Here is a 21,019-nt window from a genome sequence, read left to right on the forward strand (position 1 = left end):
AAAACTACACTCGAATTTGGGGCAGAATTTACACTCAATTGATAAATGAGGGCCTTAGTCTCTCACACGCACAAGTCGTCTTTCACAGGCCCCATTTCACTACTGTGTCCTGGCCGATATTTCACTTCCGGTTCAAACTGATTGTAACAGACCCTGAGACAAAATGCTTTTATTTTGAAAGGCTGTTCAGGCTCACAGGAAGCACGCTCACTCACCAGAGACACAATGACAGATAAAAACAGCCCAGTGTGAATAGGGGGGAAATGTTTGGTCATGTTTGGAACAGATCAATGAAAGAAGTCTATCATCTGAGGAACGGGACGAAACGGACATCCAAATGGATCAAAGTGAGTGCAGAAAAATATCACAGATATGAAATTGAAATGGAACAATTTGGATTTTAATTCTTTGATTTACTTGGTTTAGTGGCTTTCCTGAAACTCATATGGGCGTTGATGCCATGCTTCTGGGACACCTGATAATGGCAGTTTAGCACCTAGCTGGAAGAGGGAACAAGGTGAATAATGTAATTTATGGTTATTGGTTTGTGTCATATTGTTGTGGGATTTTATTGTTGTAGTTTGGTGTTTTTGATATGCACTTTTATTGGTCATTTTTGGAAATGTATTTGTTTATATGATTGCTTTATATTGATTATATGTTCTCTGCTTTGATTTTAGTTTTCACGTTGATTAATAAAGAACCATCATACATCATCAGTCGGCTTCAACCTCATTTACCAGCTCGGTCTGCTACACTGATAAACAATAACATCCGCTACTTTTTGGGACATGTTATACAAATACGGCAGGCATGGGCAACGACCCCATCTGCTGGCCATCTGGCAGAATGGCATCTTAATTAAAGAGCTGATCAACAGTAGGATTCCCCCCACCAAATGTACTTACTGCCAAAACAGTTGCCACCTAAAACAACAAGGCCCAGTTCTGTCAAGCACAGTAAGCCCATCCAAAACAATTCCCTTAAGTCCACAGTTCTCCGGTGACGGCTCATTTACATGAGCTGGCAGGATGCACTGCAGCCACCCAGAAACTATTTGTTTACCACACCCATCCTCTGACAATGGGTTGTTCACCTTCACCGTCTTCGTCAGCAATTATGATCAGGGCTCACCAACATGTCCGTACAGACTTGGTCGTGTTCGTGGCAAATTTTGCGATTTTCTGTTTTACACACCATTATAATGTTCTTACAGTATTTTGACCATAACACTGACTTACTGAATGTCAATCTCCAGGTTTTCACCAGAATAAGTATGGCAATTATTTATTACTACTAGTGGTTCTCAATTCTCAAATGAGGACATGTTGATTGATTTGATTGAAATATTTATTAACAGTTTGCAGAATTACAGTACATTTCAAGCACAAACTCAATACAAAGACTGTTAACTGTGAGTGGACAACCCAATTAAGCATTACACTTGTTTACAAGAGGGTCCACCTTGTTCAATTCATCAAAACATTTAGAGACGTACAAATAGACACTTCTATATATAGTCAAAGAACAGAACAGGAATTCATCATAAGGGAGGTAAAAAGGGAAAAGAAACATATACAGTGAGGGGAAAAAGGGGTGGGGGGGGGGATTCAGATTTTACGGAGGCCAGTTTCGAATTGCAGCCGTCCGTAGGTGCCCTTTGAGAGCGGTTTTGAAGGAGTCAAGGGATTTGCATGTCTTAATGACTGTTGGTAGGGCGTTCCACATTTTGGTGGCATAGGAGCGAAAATAATTTAGTCCCTCGTTTGTGCCGAATCTGGGTTGCACATGGTTCGTTGCACGGTTGCATGGTTGCATGGTTCGTTGTTATTGGGGGAGAACTTGAGAACTTCTTTAGGAAAACTATATTGTCAGTATATTTGGTGGGGCCTACAGGGTGGGAGGCAATACGTCGTGGATCAGCTCCTTGACGTTCAAACCACTTGTAGAATGAAGAAGAGATGTCAGTGATATCAGGGTTTTAAATACAGCTTAGTAAAATGAACAACAACATGCATTATACAAATTAAAACAGAAGTAAGTAAATAACGTAGGTGAATCTAAACTTCCCCAAACTATGCTATATATCTACAATTCTTCATTTACTTTCAGACATCTGTCTTTGTCCTGTTCTTCTCCTTTTTTGAAGACTTTTCCACCAGGCTGTTTCTTCCATGTCAGCTTGACGTCTCCACTCACCCCTCGCTGCTTCAGTTTCTCTTTCATCTGAGAGAAAAATACAGTCTTAATTGTTATTCACCTCAACAGACATTAGTCCTCTGGTCCAGCTGTGTTGTTGGACTTGAACCTACAGACAGTCTAGAGACACTGACCTGCTTCAAGATGGCCTCCATCACGGCAGGATCATTCAGGTCCACAGTGGGGTCGTCCGGGGTTACCTTCAGTTTAAACACCTGCTTCGGTTCTGTGGAGACGGCCGGGTGCATGTGTTTAGTTAGACATACCAACAGTCAGACACCCTCAAACCCCCAAACCCTAACCTAACCCTAATGTTGTAGGTTTGTTTTTAACAAGCAGCACAGTTGATTTTTAACCCGCAGCACGGGTTTGTCTGACTAATGACTGTAGGACTGTTGGTATGTCTAACCAACACATGCACCCCGTGGAGACGAGGGGGGGACTCTGTGGAGGCTGTGTTGATGACGCTAAACCTTCTACGTCAAGCATCAGCATTTCTGAACCAGTTGTAATTTGAACAGACTTTGTTGAGACACACACGTGTACAGTGAGTTGCACTTATCCAGACTGGATGCTACTGATGCTCAATAACAGAACAGTAAACGGTAAGCCTGGGAACGTCCACATCTACTGTAGCTAAACTCAGTTTCTCTGTAAACAGTAACAGCTACCTGGCCTGGGAGCGTCTTCACATCTGGGCACCGGGCAGTGGTCCCAGCGTGTGTCTGTTATGGTGTAGCACCATGGCCTCGGCTGCTTGCTTGGATTACGGCAGTAGTTCCCGTCCAGGCCGCTGACAAAAATGTAAGAATACAGTATTACAGACAGACAGACAGACAGACCTATAGATAGTAGCCGGGAACCCCTTTTGGTGTTTTAACTAAGCATTAACTAAGCATAATGCGTGTAATGGATTCAGAATCATGAAAACCCCCTAGTTTGACACGTCAATGCTACTTAAAGTATGATGACATTTTGCCTTATATTGGTTGTCTATGGTGAGGTATACAAAAATGCCAAATATTGCCGGCAGAGCAGACCTCTCATTCTGTGTACCTTAATGACAAAGTGAAAAGAAAAAACACAAATAAAAAGTATGTCACGACATCACAGGTCCTCTCAAATGTTTGGTGCTGGCTCCCCGGCTATAGATAGATAGTTTGGGTGTTCTTACGCGCGTGGGTAGTCTTCGGGCGGGTATTTGTGCTTGTAAGGTGTCTGGGCCGACCAGCTCTGGCACGTTTCACCAGAGACCGTCTGGGCAATGGTCCCCCGATAGTTTTTACCATTGGAAGTGTAGCAGGTCAGCTCGGGTTCGATGGTAGAAGTCTCAGATGCTGAGGACAGGGGAAAAGTAGACGGATGGAGAGGGAAGTCAAGGACCACTAGTGTTGTGGGAGAGAGGCTAGTCTGGGAAACAGAAAGGTGTCCAGTTCTCACCCTGGCCGTGGTCTGTGTGTCAATAAGACCCTTAACCACTAACTGCTCCCCACTCACTTTATTAATAGTGCTCACTGCTCCTAATAGTTGTGATGGTAAATGACAGTGCCCTCAATACCCTCATACCTGTCTAACTAGTTCTACTTCTCCAAAGTGAGTGACAGCCAGACCCACAACACTAGGGAGCAACCATGATCTGGTACCACCCGAAATTTAGAATAAACTCATTTTCATTCTACTATTATCTACTACAAACGTGGAATGCTGACACAATATTTGTATTCTTTACTCTTATTTTGGGGACGTAAATCTTCCCTTCATTGTCAATGGCATTTAATGTTTGTGTTGCGGACATTTTGTGGGGACAAAAGCTGTATATAGGAGGGGCTAGCGCCCCTCGAAAATCACACTTGTGTGAAGTGAGGGGCGCTCTTATCATCGTACATCATTCTGTTTTGGGGGTATCCATGAATGTTGTAGAAACTGTAGATCTACTGACCTGACAAAACACTGAAGAACATGAAGAGCTGGCAGAACATGATGCACGATGCCGCCACTGAGAGGCGCTGTTTGTCTTAATCTGTAGAACTGAAATGTCAAGATTCAAGAAGTAGGCCTATAGCCAATTGTCACGTTGCATGCAAATTAACAACAACTTGATTAACATATACACAAGTACATACAGTAGAATGTTTTAAAGAGTGATTTTCTGTGTTTTAGACTTGGACATGGGTAGTAAATAATATTATACAGTACATTAGCCATAGCCACTCAATGTTATTAAAATCACACCTGTGTGAAGTGAGGGGCGCTCTTATCATCATACGTCATCATACATCATCTCATTCTGGCAAATGCTGCCAATCATTAATCAGATTGTTTACACGACAACACTCAACACTCAAAACTGGCCATTCATTATCAATGGCATTTTTGGTGTTAGGCATTTCCTGCTTTGAAACATCCTTATAGGCCTCTAGTGAACCATGTCTTTGGTGCAGAGTCTGCAGACATGAGGTCATCATCATGGCTTCATTAGGACCAGAGCCTTCAGAGTTACGCAAACTGTGTTCACTTCATGGGGCTTCAGTCCAATGGCGGCTCTTCTACATAGACTAAGCATTGAGCGTGAGGACAACCCACTGGGACAAGTCCTGGACTGGATGTAGGCAGAAATGCATTGGACTCAGGGCAAAAGCCAAGCTTTAATGATCTTAAATCCATTTATTTTAAATTGTTTTGTATAGTAATAGTACAACATAAACAATAAAGAGACTTTAGTTGTCACTGTATAATAGGCTACTTTAAAACCGTTGTCATGTTGCACACTTAAAATAGCGCCGCCCTCGTTGAAAACAATGTATTTCCAACTCCAGCTTGTCTCAGTTCAGGCTGCATGAACAGCACTCGAGCGCTCGGTTTCTGCCTCTCAACATCGCAACTCTTCTATTAGATGGCTCTGATTACTTACTTACTTAATCCTCTTGGTTCCGGTGGAACATAAGGCTGACTATCTGCTTCCATCTGGTCCTATCCTTAATCCTCTTGGTTCCGGTGGAACATAAGGCTGACTATCTGCTTCCATCTGGTCCTATCCTGTGCAGCATGTTGAGCCTAATCGCCCCATGTCAGATTTGCCATCTTCAGTTCTGAGGTCACCGTTCTCCGCCAGGTTGTTTTTGGCCCCCCTTGTTTCCTCTTTCCAGGTGGGGTCCATCTTAGGGCTACTTTAGGAATGCTGTTCTGATCCATTCGAAGGACATGTCCGAGCCATCTGAGCCGTCTGTGTTTGATTTCCAGTACCACATTGTAACAGTTTGTCTTTAGGTACAGGTCCTCGTTGGAGATCTTTTCTGGCCAAAAGATGCGACATATCTTCCGGAGGCACCCATTGTGGAATGAGTTGATCTTATTCATGTCGCTCTCTCAACCACTCGCCAGCATTCTGAGCCATACAGCAACACTGACTTAACGTTGCTGTTATACAGTTTGACCTTCGTTTTTAGGCTGTATTGCTTAGATTTCCAGATGGTCTGGAGGCTTGCAAATGTGCTGCAAGCTTTTCCGAGCCTTATACTGATGTCCCTGCTGCACGCATTGTCCTTACTGAGGAGACTTCCCAGATACGTGAACTCCTCAACGTAGTCAAGGGGGTTACCATCCACAGTGATTGGTACATGTGGTGTTGGGTGTGTGCACATCACTTGGGTTTTGGAGATGTTGATGTTCAGACCTATCTGCTTAGCAAATCGGTCAGTCCTATCCGTCTTCCTTGCAGGTGGGTGTGATTGGTGGATAGAACAGCAAGGTCATCAGCATAATCAAGATCTTCTAGCTGGGTGAAGAGAGTCCACTGGATGCCTCTGGGCTTATCTGAGATGGTCTTACGCATGGTCCAGTCAATGGCGATCAGGAAGAGTATGGGGGAGATGATACATCCCTGGCGTACACCAGATTCCACAGGGAACGATTCTGTGAGATTGCCATTGACAATGACACTGCACTGAAATTGATGATAAAACATCTTAATCAATGCAGTCATCTTTGGAGGGATGCCATAGGATTCTACAATCTTCCACAACGTATCACGGTGCAAGCTATCAAAAGCTTTCCGGAAATCTATGAAGTTGATGTATAATGGACTGTTCCACTCCAGGCATTGCTCAATGATGTTCCTTATTTTGAACAACATTTTTAACAACTCATTCCTTGTTGAAAGTGTTTGTAGGATGACTAGTTTTAGGCTTTTTGTGTTAGGCTACAACACAAAATTATTATAATTATTAGCCTACTACTACTACTACTACTATTACTACTACTACAAATAGAAGCATTCTATGAGCCTATAAGGAGAATAAAGTAAACTATTACCTGTTTCAAGTGTGAACTTCAATCCGTCGTTTGCAGCTTGTTGTAACCCTGGTTTACACTATAACTATTCTGCATGTCATGAGATCTATATCTCCTCCTTCTCCCTCCCTCCCTTAATCTTTATGTAAAACAATGCCTTGCATGGGTTTCCTTTGCCCTTGGTGACCTGTGTGTGGATGTGAAGCTACATTGACAGGAGACAGGCGATGTGGTCTTTGTCAGTAGGGTTGACCCGATTGGATCGGGTGATCGGAAATCGGGAGCCGATCACGTAATTTTCAAATGATCAGAATAGGATTGGGAGCCAAAAACGTGATCGGGACATCCCTAGTATCAATATTATATCCATATCATGATATTAGATGGGAAATTGTCTGTGATTAGGGATATTGTACTATTGTGATATGATAAACGTGTTCTATAAAATATAAATTATTGGATCGGGAAAAATCGGTATCGTCTGCCACTCATGATTAGAACGGACTTGAACCCCCAGCCAGCAGGACCCAAACGCAATAATAATGACACGGGCAATGTGTGTCTCTGCTAAACACATCCTCCCCATGTGGGTGTGATAAACACTTATTTTCTGGATGGCTGCCTCCTGCCATTCCATGCAAATTAGAGGTGGTAACTGCAGAACTGTGGACTTAATGAGAGAAAGAATTGGACCCGTTTTGTTTTGGGGGCGAGAACTGTCTTGAGATAACTGGACTGCAGGTTGTGAGTTTTCTTTAGGAAAACTACTTTGGCAGTGGATCTGAGGATCAGCTTCTGGACGCTCAAACCACAACAGTGAAAACAACATGCATCAACTAAAGGTCTTAATCCTGAGTGAAACTGCTGGAACTAACCTTCAGATTCCAAGACAGAAGCTCTATAACTACCATCCTGCAGAGCCCCTGATGCATCATGGAACCCCGATAGAAACGCAGCCATGCGGGACCCTGCTTGCTTGACCCAACAAAACGCCTTATGATCAAAGTCAAAGTCGTACGCTTAGTCACAGACGTTACCGCAGTCAAATTTGTAATCCGCATTTGACCCATCTCTTGGAACGGTGAGCCGCAGCGTGCGCCGCGCTCGGGAATCATTCGTTGATTTGACCCCCAATCCGACCCATTGATGCTGAGTGCAAGGCATAGGGAGGCATTGGGTCCCATTTTTACTGTCTTTGGTATGACCCGGCCGGGGATCGAACCCCCGACCTCCCAGTTTCAGGGCGGACACTCTGACCACCAGGCCACTGTCTGGTCAACAAGGCCACTGTCTGGTCACAAGGCCACTGTCTGGTCCATGATGTTTTACATATGGTTCTTCGAGTGTTTTACATAAGAGACATGGGAGGGGTCCGAGGGAGAGGGAGATGATGAGTCGTACTCTTATGACATGCAGAAGCTATAGTGTGTAAAGGTGATTACAAACAAGCTGCAATTGGAATCATCAACGCAAAATACGGATTGAAATTCACACTTTAAACAGGTAATAGTTGGATTATTCTCCATAGTTCTGTTATAGATTCATAGATTCTATTTGTAGTAGTAATAGTAGTAGTAGTAAATAGGCTAGTAATTTCACCCTGCTGTGATCTAGCCCATACTTATTTAGTCAAAGAATAAGTCATAATACTCTACAGTAGGCTACTCATAATTATTAACCCATTTTGGACTGAGGTCGATAAAAAAAGGCTTCTAAATCCTAACATTTTTCTGAAAAACCTTCTGGTGCTCAACCTTTTTCATGTCAAGGACCACCAGAATTATCTCTATTGGGCCCCGGACCCCCCATCTCAAAATATGTAGTTCCAGGGACCCCCCCCCCCCCCCCCAGAAGCAAATATTTTCGTTAAAAATGTTCGCTCTGAAATATATATATTCAATGATTTGCGCCACATTTTAACGAGTTTTTTTTCTACTACCCATACACTTCACAAATCACTGATTAAAACATTTAAAACATTCTATCTAGTGTATATTTTAACAATTCCATTGGCGCTGGGGGGCGTGTTGTGTCATCAGTGCCCATACCCGAGGCGGGGTTGGCGAAAGGGCCTTTCTGTGTGGAGTTTGCATGTTCTCCCTGTGTCCCCTAGGGTAGGTACCCCCACAAAAACATGCAGTAATCCTGGTCTCTAAACTGTCTCCCCCTGGCCAGCCGGGGCGCCTGATGGAGGGGAAAGGAACTGGTTGGAATAACGTGTTCCTTCCACGCGCTACGTCCAACCAGGGAAACTCCCCCCTGTCAGGTGTAAAGGAGCAACTTGGACACTCATGCATGAAGGAAGCATGAGTTCAAGTCCGTTGCTCTTCTCAGGTGGGTGGAGGGTGTGTAGAGCCCAGGATTACAATAGATAATTGACACGGGTGAAAAATGGGTCACAAAATTGTGGGATAAAAATTATAAGGAAAAAACCCCCCCAAAAAAACACCACCTGTAGTTGAGGAAAATTACGACAAGGTACTAGAGGTTTATATGCGTGCAATGTGACAGTTGCACTTGTTGAATCTTGAAATTTCAGTTCTGCAAATTAAGACAAACAGCGCCTCTCAGTGGCGGTATCGTGCATCATGTTTTGCCAGCTCTTCATGCTCTTCAATGTTTTGTCAGGTAAGTAGGCCCACAACGTTCACAAATGGGTCCCGACTCACTGTCTGGGAAACAGTGCTTTAAAGCAGGGGTTCTCAACCTGGGGGTCGCGACCCCTCGGGGGTCTGTTGCCAAATTATTGTGGGGGGATTATCTTTTTTCTTTTGCATCTGAATAGATGGGAAATGGAAATTAAGAGTTTACATACAGTACACATAGTACATGCATAAACTTTAATGATTATATTTATATCTGGTTTCAGTATTTATTTATGATGTATTTTCTCTAGCCTATTATTAAGGTTATTGTAGCGGCCATTCTTGCCCTGATGAAGACCTTGTTGGTCGAAACATGTTGGCTGTTGCCTTTTTCATTTAATAAAGGCGTTTTAAACTTTGAGTGCCCGGATCCTCTCTCTTTTTGTATAGGGAATTTGGGGGTGGGGAGGGGGCGCCGGGCACAAGACATGGCCAACGCATTTCCGGGGGTCCCCAGCCAAAGAAAACGTTTAAAGGATGGTGTGAGGGCATTCCACATTTTAGTGGAAGAGTAGTAGAATGAGAAGTTTTTGTAATTTTAAATTTGGGTCGGACCAGATCATATTTAGAATTAGATGCATCCTATGTAGACATGATGCCAGGTCAATGATGACCCTGGTCCTTGATTTCCCTCTCCATCCATCTACTTTTCCCCGTCTGTCCTCAGCATCTGCCGTCGAACCCGAGCTGACCTGCTACACTCTCGATGGCAGAAACTACCGGGGGACCGTCGCCATTACGGTCTCTGGCAGAACCTGCCAGAGCTGGTCGTCCCAGACACCTCACGTACACGCCAACAGGCCAGAATCCCACCCGAGCAAGTAAGAAACACCCTGCCAAAATGTCTGTCTGTCTGTCTGTCTGTCTGTCTGTCTGTCTGCACTGTCTGTCTGCACTGTCTGTCTGTCTGTCTGTCCCAGTGTTGTTTTTGACAGCAAATTTTGATTTTAGTTTAGTCGTAGTCTTTTAGAATGAAACTTCATTTAGTTTTGGTCATATTTTAGTCACCTGGAATGTTTTAGTGTTAGTCTAGTTTTAGTCGACTAAATATCATATGATTTTAGTCGACTAAATCTACGGTTGATTTAGTCGACTACAATATATTTTGGCGGGCCTTGATGCCGTCGATTTTACACTACGCTGTGACGCGTTGTGAGCTTGTAGATCGGCTATTTTCAGCATGCAACCAAGTGTAAAATGACTTATACTGGATCTCTTGTCCACTATAGTCCCTTCCTAACATTTTAGTCTAGTTTTTATTTGTTGACGAAATTGTCAATATATTTAGTCTTAGTTTTAGTCATCATAGCTTAGTTTCCATTCAGTTTTCTGCAGTGAAAAAAGGTAGTCGACGAAAAAATTTGTGTCATAGTATTAGTCGACGAAATCAACACTGGTCACTCTGTCCATCCATGACTGCCTATACCTGCCTTTCTGTGTATCTACATACATGTTTTGTCAGAGGCCTGGACAAGAACTACTGCCGTAATCCAGACGGTGAGAGAATGCCATGGTGCTACACCATAACAGACACACGCTGGGAGTACTGCCCGGTGCCCAGATGTGAAGACGCTCCCAGGCCAGGTAGCTGTTACTGTTTACAGAGAAACTGAGTTTAGCTACAGTAGATGTGAAGACGCTCCCAGGCCAGGTAGCTGTTACTGTTTACAGAGAAACTGAGTTTAGCTACAGTAGATGTGGACGTTCCCAGGCTTACCGTTTACTGTTCTGTTATTGAGCATCAGTAGCATCCAGTCTGGATTAGTGCACCTCACTGTACACGTGTGTGTGTTTCTCAACAAAGTCTGCTCAAATTACAACTAGTTCAGAAATGCTGATGCTTGACGTAGAGACAGAGTCCCCCCCTCGTCTCCACAGAATCCCCCGTCGTTCCCACAGAGCCGAAGCAGGTGTTTAAATTGAAGCTGACCCTGGACGACCCCACTGTGGACCTGAATGATCCTGCCGTGATGGAGGCCATCTTGAAGCAGGTCAGTGTCTCTAGATTGAAGATTCTCTAGATTAAATTCTCTGGGTTCAAGTCCAAGTCCAACATCACAGACCAGAGGACAAATGTCTGTTGAGGAGAATTTATTTATGTATTATTTTTTTTATTTTTTTGTATTATTCTTTATTTACCCAGGGAAGTAGCTGAGCACAGGTGCTCATTTTCAGCAACGCCCTGCACATAGAAACACACACATTAAAACCCGGGAGCTGACCAGTACAACCACAGTCTTATACTGTTGGCCACTAAGCAGCTCCAGGGGGAGCAGTTGGGGGTTCAGTGCCTTGCTCAAGGGCACTTCAGCGGTGTTGGGTGAGTGATGACAATCACTTCCCCACCCAGATTTTTCCTGCCCGTCCAGGGAATCGAACCAGCAACCTTTCGGCAACAAGGGCACTCCTCTAACCCTTAGGCCACCGCTGCCCAAATAACAAGACTGTCTCTCTCTTTCAGGTGAAAGAGAAACTGAAGCAGCGAGGGGTGAGTGGAGACGTCAAGCTGACATGGAAGAAGCAGCCTGGTGGAAAGGTCTTCAAAAAAGAAGGAGAAGAACAGGACGACGACAGATGTCTGAAAATAAATTCTTATGTGTGAAGAATAGATATATTAGTATAGTTCAGGGAAGTTTTACTTAACCCATTTTGGGTGGGAACCCCTTTTGGTGTTAGCATTATGTTATGCTTTAGCTATTGAAAAATCCCACCCCTGTGAACTGAGTGGTGCAACTGTTCACACACTACGTCACACACTAACCATAGCAACCATGCTCACCTGTACGTGGCCCCACAGGTACACACAGACATAGACACATACATACAGACAAAGCTGGTTGTTGGAGTGGTTTGCACCACTCAAAAATAGCAGATCTACAAGCTCATAGCGCGCCACCGAGTGGCGCGCTACGAGCTTGTAGGTCTGCTATTTTTGAAAAGTCGTGAAAATGCGGCACAAATCTTTGAATAAATATATTCTTTCAGAAGACTTATTTTCTTCTTTTTTGACGTCAGGCCTAAGTTAAGTTATTTATTTACAGCAGTTGCACTGAGGAACACTTTAGTATTATGCATTTTGTTTTCCATGTTCATTTTACGAAACTGTATTTAAAACCCTGACAGCACCGACCTCTCTTCTTCATTCATTCTTTTAAAGATTTATTTTTCTTTTGGTGCATGTGCCCTTTTGCCTCAAAGTGCCCCTTTCACCCCCCTAAACAAAATGACAGGCTGTGGGGAAAAAAACAAGGACCACAGATGATCCTTGGCCTTTATCAATATTATATATTTTAACGATTACATTGTAATGAGAACATATTGCTTAATTGACTGTCCAATTACATGGCCCATTAAGTTATTGTGAAACATCTTGCTCCATTAGCCTAGGAAATGTGTGAAATGGCACGTAGGGACAGACCCCACAAAAAGACCATCCCCAAAAGAATCGGCGAGCGCTATACACACACACGCACACACACGCACGCACGCACGCGCGCGCGCGCGCGCGCGCCCTTTTGTTGCGTTTGGGGCCCCTGCCCCGTCAGTGCTCTCTGCACGTCGGCCCTGCCTAAATGGAGTTATCTCAAGTGCCCTATGTTCTCCCCCCAAACAATGAGCAAGGCACCAAACTTTGGGGTTCAGTGTCTTGCTCGAGGACACTTCAACACAAATGGGATCCAGGAGGAGCCTGCAGGGATTGAAACCAGGAACCTTCCGAGTCCAAGACTGAAACGGTACCTCCTGAGCCCTATATAGCATGATGCAACCCCCGATTAAAATGCACGCATGCGTGACGGTCTTCTGATGTTTTACATAATGCTCTGAGATCGTTTTACATGAGAGACAAGGGAAGGAGGAAGATGAAAAAAGAGTCTTATGACATGAAGGGTGTAAAGCGGATTACATCAAGCTGCAAGGAATCAAGGAATCAAGGATTGATTGAAATTCACGCTTTAAACAGGTAATAGTTGGTTTATTGGCCTTACAGTGACAGCCCACTTCTGTCATAGAATGCTTCTATTTGTAGTAGTAGTACTATAATAGTAATAGGCTAATAAGTATAATAATAATGAATAAAGTAGCCTATTATTTCATGTGTATATGGACCTCAAAGAGATTTACGGCATTGTGCAACAATACAGCCTAAAACTAGTCATCCTAAACGTTTTCAAAAAGGAATGAGTTGTTAAAAATGTTGGGAAAATAATAATCAAATAAAGGCCTATCTTGTGTGGCCCACATTTCTAAAGTATAATATCAATGTGTTGTGTGTTTGGGTTTCAACACAAGCCTGGTCAAGGTGGATTTCACCCTGCTGTAAATAACTAGCCCATTTGACTGTATTTTGTCAAACAATGTTTGTCAAACAATGTTAAACAATGTTAAACTCACTTTGCCACTCGATTTGCCATTGACTTTATGCATGCGCACAGCCTCTATAGGCCTATGCAGGCTAAGGATGTTTAAAAGCAGGTAATGCAAATGGTCATATTTGCATATTAGGCCTACACTTTTTCTACTACACACATAAAACATAGAAATTCACTCATGAAAACATTCTATCCATTTAACCATGTTGTTGTTGTTTTAGTGCGGCGGATAACCAAACCAATTGTGCATTTCATGACTAAAGCATGAAACTTTCAGCATATCATCTACACACCCCAAGGTTTGATTTCAGACGTGGAACCACTTTCTGACTGACCTCTGGTGACCTTGAGGGGTCATTGACCTCAGAATTGCATTTTTGCACGTTTTGCTCCATTATTTTCCACTATAATAATTTATTATGTTTGTTAAATGGAAGTTTTGTTCTAATGAATGACAACTTAAACCCCAATAGTCTACAGAAATGGTGAATCATGTCAACTTTTATGATATAAATGTTATGACATTGTTATAACATTAAAAACATCTAGGAGAGAGATTGTGCGGAGAGAGATAGAGTTAAGGTTAAGCTCATATATGGAAGGTATTGTGCATGTTATGACTAAAGCATGACACTTTCTACAGTGTTTCTATATACCATGAAGTTTGTTTTTAGATGTGGAAACACTTCTGAATTTACATCTGGAACTTGTCAGAGGCTGTACACATTTCGGGCTGTCAAACCATGTTGTAAACCGCCATAGGGCCCATGTTAAACCCAGAAATGTTGTTTCCTTTAAACTTTTATTAAAATGTCATCTATAGGCTAGCAGATGAGACTAAGATTGTTTGCTAAAAGTTATATGTTGGACAATTTGAGGAATTAGCATAATGAGCAAATCAATTGCTTAATGAGCAACTTAACTGGAAATGGCTATCATTTTGCATCCAGTTAACTTCGAAAGGTGACTTAAGAGTCAAAGTCTATGTTTGTGATATCCAGAAATTAATCTGCTGTTATGGTGAAGTCATGCACCCTTTCTTCATTAGCATAATTGGCATAAATTATAACATAGGTACAAATTAGGAATTAGCTATACAGTATTATTGCTTTTAGTCAACATATCAAGGTTGTTTTAGAGTCTACATCTATATTATGTTACATAAATACATAAATTAATCTCTTGCCATAACTAAATTATGATATTGTTCCTCATTTGCATAATTTGCATAAAGTATATAATAATTCGTCCCAAACCAGGAAATAGTAATATTTTAACTTAATCATTTAGAAAGGTGCTTTTAGAGACTATGGGCTGTATTTTGCGTGTCTTAAGTACCAGGTCTATTACATAACTTAAGACCTGGAGGCGTGATCAATGCCATTTGGCTATTCTGAGTGGCCAAAGAGCATTGACCACGCCTCCAGGTCTTAAGGTAAGTAATAAGACCTGGTACTTAAGACACGCAAAATACAGCCCTATAAGTATAAACCATTAAAAAGTAAATTGTCTGGATCGGTGTCCATTTATCGATTGATTTTGTCCACCTTCTCACCTGATCCCATGCTCACCTAAGAAATCACTAAAGAGCTTTTCCATGAAGTATGCACACCACACTGGACCTCAAGCTCTAGGCCAATTTTATGCCTTTTTATTATGTCTAATACAGTGGAGTGACGGAGCAGCAGTGGCTCATGAGGTAGATCGGACATCTTGGAATCTGAAAGTACGACATGATGCACACTCTGATGGCATTCATTGGCTGCATTGGAACATTGATGAACATGTCTATGATAAAAGTAGGCATCGAGTGTTATCAGATGCTTGTGCTTGTCCTCCTTCCTGTTGTATGTGAATGTGATACTGTCTCCTTACTCTCCTACCCCGTGAGAAAGTACCATGCCTAGTCTCAATACAGTTCCTGTTGGAACTTCTACATCCCATTCACACGAAGGATGGCCATAGCTGAATGGAACACCTGGGAAATTCCAGGCCCCGGCAATGTGTCGAGGTATACATAGCAAGACCCTTAATCCCCAACTACCCCCTGACCTCAAAGGTCTGATGGCCTTGAGCAGCAATAACCTAATTGAAGCAGAAAACCGAATTTTCCAATATGATTAATATAAGGTCTAATACACAAAGATGAAGACAAAGAAGATGCAGAGGCTGAAGGGAATGAGGAGAGAGATGATGGAGATAGTGGAAAAATACCATTGAGTCTGTGAGGTTGTGGTTCACTAATGCTCATTATGATAAATTTTTTGTCCACTCAGTCTGTGTCTCAGAGTAGGGCTGTGGACAGTTCAGAGACTTGCCTACCGGTGACATTGTCGGTAGGCAGGTTTGTTCATTTCGAACATTTAAATGTTTTAATTTGATTTTGTATTAATGTGAGAACAATGACTTCTATAATAGCTAACTTTCCAAAAATATATAGTCTTCAGTTTATATTAGCTTGGATTCTCCATCGATGTCACTGGTAGCAAGTGTTATGACAGAAATGGTACCATATTATCTCCCAACATCTCCTTAAACTCCTGCCACCCGGTAGGAGGTTTAAGAGTATCCAGTCACTCCCCCCAAAACATATGAACCCTGAACCCTCGCCATATACTGCCCCAAAACCAAAATCATGAGATGAATAGGGCATACAATATAGCAGTGGCAGCCATTTGCGGGTTCGTTTCAGACCCCATTGTTTTTTTCCCATGAAGATTTCTACAAATATTTATATAAAAAAATAATAAGCCTATAGAATCAAGCCATCCAGGACCCTACTGAATCATGACGATAAAACATTTGATTATGTGATGTATATCCTTTGTTTTGAGGTTTTTACATTTTTTTTTCACAGAATCAAATGTGTTCTGGTCATTAATTACCAGGATCCTGGATGGCTTGATTACATAGGCTTAGAATAATTGATTGTTTGTAAATCTCTATATGTGAAAAATGAATGGGGTCTGGATGGATGGAACCAGAAAATGGCCACCACTGCTATGCCCTATAGCACCTTTGAATATACTGTAAGGATATTGGATATAAAAACCAAACAAACTCATCAATCAAGTCTTTCTGTATTTTTGTCTTCCCTACCTTCATTAAAAAAAATGAAGACCAATACAATAATGTTAAAATAACGACAACTATCTCTTCTGTGGTTCTTGTCATGTTTTACTCTTCGCTGCCACAAGCTCCTGTGCAGCTTTCTTGGCTTTGACCATCTCCTTATACCTCTTCATACAGTCCTTTTTGTAGCTAGCACTGTAGAAAGTGTCATGCTTTAGTCATAACATGCACAATACCTTCCATATATGAGCTTAAAGATGGAGTGCCACAATCTTTGCATTTCTTCCAGTTTTTCATGTGTCTATGAGGTGACAGTACTTCATTAGACACCCTGGAGTCGTTTTTATGTGCAATGGTGTATTAACTTTGTATTTAGGGTTTTTCCTGGAGGCTGAACCGTTGGCAGTCAAAAGGGCCAATGAAATAAACAGTAATATAGTGACATCACACTATCAGCCCCTCCCCTAACCCCTCCCCCTTTATCATACAACTACAGCTGTGGGTGCGGCTTCAGTTCAGGTGGATCACCACCCATCACCACCCACCAGGCAAACCAGGCATACTTAATGAACTGGTGGGCGTGTCCACATAATAGCATGATGAACAAATACTGTACACTTTTTGGAGAAAGTTCTTCCTCCTAATATTATAATAATACCTGATGATCATGTTTTAGGGTGGAAATAAATCGTGACACATCTTTAACCGCCGCACTCTCTCTCCGCACAATCTCTCTCCTAGATGTTTTTAATGTTATAACAATGTCATAACATTTATATCATAAAAGTTAACATGATTCACCATTTCTGTAGACTATTGGGGTTTAAGTTGTCATTCATTAGAACAAAACTTCCATTTAGCAAACCTAATAAATGATTATAGTGGAAAATAATGGAGCAAAACGTGCAAAAATGCAATTCTGAGGTCAATGACCCCTCAAGGTCACCAGAGGTCAGTCTGAAAGTGGTTCCACGTCTGAAATCAAACCTTGGGGTGTGTAGATGATATGCTGAAAGTTTCATGCTTTAGTCATAAAATGCACAATACCTTCCATATATGAGCTTAACCGCCGCACTCGTAAAATGTCATTGTTTGGTGTTCATTATTGTATTTGAGGAAAGTAAAAGGACCAGAGGTTTATTTGCATGCAATGTTCTTGAATCTTGTTATATTTTCAGTTCTACAAGTTAAGACAAACAGCGCCTCTCAGTGGCGGCATCGTTTATCATGTTTTGCCAGCTCTTTCTGTTCTTCAGTGTTTCGTCAGGTAAGTAGCTAGCATAGGCTACAACATTCATGGCCATTTATTTACATAAAGAGAAAATCCAACCCAAAACAGATTTTAGCTGGCATTGTGCTATTCCAAAGATCCTACAATACTGTCTCCATAAACTCAAAATCAGACTTGAATTTAGAGATGCAATCGATGTGTACAAATTTGAAAGAAATCCAATGAAACATATCCTTTAAACTAAAGGATAATGTCGGGGCATTCCTTCCACATAGGTAGAGTATAGGAATGAGTATTTTCCCATGTTTGTTCAAAATGTGGGTAGTACCAGCAAAGATGGTCTATGTATGAAGATGGGTGAACTTCATTGGAGCCACTAGAGGCGAAATGATACACAAAGCCTACAAATGGTCTCCTAAATATAGTAGGCGTGGTTTGCTCTCCCCCCCCCCCCCCCCCCCCCCCCCCCCCCCCCCCTCTCCCAGGCTGACAACACTGACAACGTCATGTGGATGAGCATTGAGAGCATTATGGCAGTTATAGAAAAATATATTATTAAGCATTGGAACAAACATTTTATTTCACTTTAAATATGTCCATTCATTTCACATTATAATATTCACACATCTTAAATATGGGGCCAGGGGCCCCTATGTGTTGTCCGTCAAATTGCAGATGGACAGAGAGAGGCTTCCGGACTCATCTCAAATCTCGTGAGAGTTTGAAAACATGCAGTCAGGGTGGTATAAATGGCACATTTATATAGCGCCTTTATGCAAGGCGATTTAAATAGATTACATTCGCCCATTTACGGCAGAGGAAACCATGCAAGGCACCTGCACATCGGGAGCAATTATGGGTTCAGTGTCTTGCTTGACACTTCGACACTAACTCTGGGGGAGCCCACACTGGGATCTGTTTTTTTTCTTTTTAATGTGCAGATGGGTCCCAGATTGGGTGAAAAGAAGCGGCTTGGACTCCTCATGCATAGAAAGAGGCATGAGGTCAGTCCGTTGCTCTCCCCAGGTTGGCAGAGGGAGTGTAGCACCCAGGATTACATTAGATATCAGACCCACCCTCCCTGACAGGAGCAGAGCCTGAGGATGATGGGGGATCGTCGTCAATCTCCCGCTAGGAAGTCACTGAGGTAGTTAAGCAGCTCCACAGTGGCAAAGCTCCGGGGGTTGATGAGATTCGTCCAGAAATGCTGAAGGCTCTGGGTGTTGAGGGGCTGTCTTGGTTGATACGCCTTTTCAACATTGCGTGGAAGTCTGGGGCAGTGCCGAGGGTGTGGCAGACCGGGGTGGTGGTCCCACGGTTTATAAAGGGGGATCAGAGGGTGTGTGCCAATTACAGAGGTATCACATTACTCAGCCTCCTTTCGGCCGGACCCTCCTTTCCAGCACCTAAAAAGATTGTGTCAGCATTCCACGTTGGTGGCAGATAATAGTAGAATGAAAATGAGTTTTCAATCTAAATTCGGGTGGTACCAGATCATGGTCGCTCCCTAGTGTTGTGGGTCTGGCTGTCACTCACTTTGGAGAAGTAGAACTAGTTAGACAGGTATGAGGGTATTGAGGGCACTGTCATTTACCATCACAACTATTAGGAGCAGTGAGCACTATTAATAAAGTGAGTGGGGAGCAGTTAGTGGTTAAGGGTCTTATTGACACACAGACCACGGCCAGGGTGAGAACTGGACACCTTTCTGTTTCCCAGACTAGCCTCTCTCCCACAACACTAGTGGTCCTTGACTTCCCTCTCCATCCGTCTACTTTTACCCTGTCCTCAGCATCTGAGACTTCTACCATCGAACCCGAGCTGACCTGCTACACTTCCAATGGTAAAAACTATCGGGGGACCATTGCCCAGACGGTCTCTGGCGAAACATGCCAGAACTGGTCGGCCCAGACACCTTACAGTCACGGCTGGGTGCCTGAAAAGTACCCACGCGAGTAAGAACAACCTGCCAAAATGTCTGTCTGTCTGTCTGTCTGTCTGTCTGTCTGTCTGTCTGTCTGTCTGTCAGTAATACTGTACCTACATTTTTGTCAGCGGCCTGGACGGGAACTACTGCCGTAATCCAGGAAGTGGGAGAGGGCCATGGTGCTACACCATAACAGACACACGCTGGGACTGGTGCCCGGTGCCCAGATGTGAAGACGCTCCCAGGCCAGGTAGCCCAGGCCAGTAGATGTGGACGTTCCCAGGCTTACCGTTTACTGTTCTGTTATTGAGCATCAGTAGCATCCAGTCTGGATTAGTGCACCTCACTGTACACTGTGTGTGTGTGTGTGTGTGTGTGTGTGTGTGTGTGTGTGTGTGTGTGTGTGTGTGTGTGTGTGTGTGTGTGTGTGTGTGTGTGTGTGTGTGTGTGTGTTTGTGTTTCTCAACAAAGTCTGCACAAATTACAACTAGTTCAGAAATGCTGATGCTTGACGTAGAGAAGGTTTAGCATCATCATCAACACAGCCTCCATAGAGTCCCCCCCTCGTCTCGTCTCTTAACTAAACACTCGTCTCCACAGAGTCCTCCGTCGTTCCCACAGAGTCCCCCGTCGTTCCCACAGAGCCGAAGCAGGTGTTGAAACTGAAGGTGACCCTGGACGACCCCACTGTGGACCTGAATGATCCTGCCGTGATGGAGGCCATCTTGAAACAGGTGAGTGTCTTTAGCGTAGACATATTTCCGGCTCTGGAGCATATGTGCTCAAGGGAGGGCAAAACCTTCCCCGAGATTCCTTGCGAAGCACCGAGCGCATACTATGATCCGACGGAGCATTGGTTGGAAGGAGCATTGGTCCGAGGTGCTTTGGGGGTCGGGAGAGGGTTGGGGTTAGGTTTAGGTGTGCTGCCCCGGGGGAGGTTAGGGTTAGGGTGAGGGTTTGAGGAAGGTTGTCGTTCGGACCAATGCTCCGTCGGACCAAACACATGAACCCATTTTCCTTACCATTTTTTCTTTTTGTATTGCTATTTTTATTTGCTAATTTGTATATATTTGACCTGCTTTTTTTGTTTTTCGGCACTCCGCTGCTTGTTATTTGTTTTATGTGAAGCAGTTTGGGTTGCATTTTATGTACGAAAGGTGCTATATAAATAAAGTTTATTATTATAATGTCTGTTCTCTGTCTCTCAGATGAAAGAGAAACTGAAGCAGCGAGGGGTGAGTGGAGACGTCAAGCTGACATGGAAGAAGCAGCCTGGTGGAAAAGT

General features: G+C 43.1%; 1 protein-coding gene across 3 annotated transcripts; it reads left to right on the top strand.

Annotated features, from left to right (window-relative positions):
- The first annotated feature begins 212 nt into the window (after nt 1-212).
- Nucleotides 213-11,998, top strand: LOC306913667 (putative apolipoprotein(a)-like protein 2). 3 transcript variants are annotated; one of them, XM_079490464.1, is made up of 7 exons: nt 237-347; nt 427-517; nt 9,029-9,117; nt 9,802-9,955; nt 10,597-10,718; nt 11,013-11,125; nt 11,596-11,998. In XM_079490464.1, exons 3-7 carry the CDS (start codon nt 9,078-9,080, stop codon nt 11,734-11,736), a joined length of 570 nt encoding a protein of 189 aa, XP_079346590.1. In that variant the 5' UTR covers nt 237-347; nt 427-517; nt 9,029-9,077; the 3' UTR covers nt 11,737-11,998. The 3 variants fall into 3 exon arrangements, with proteins under 3 accessions (XP_079346592.1, XP_079346590.1, XP_079346591.1); XM_079490465.1 differs by lacking the exon at nt 427-517 and having other exon boundaries at nt 277-347; XM_079490466.1 differs by lacking the exons at nt 427-517; nt 9,029-9,117 and having other exon boundaries at nt 213-347.
- The last annotated feature ends 9,021 nt before the right edge of the window (nt 11,999-21,019 follow it).

This window comes from Electrona antarctica (genome assembly GCF_951216825.1).
Source record: "Electrona antarctica genome assembly, chromosome: 21".
NCBI classification, from domain to species: domain Eukaryota; kingdom Metazoa; phylum Chordata; class Actinopteri; order Myctophiformes; family Myctophidae; genus Electrona; species Electrona antarctica.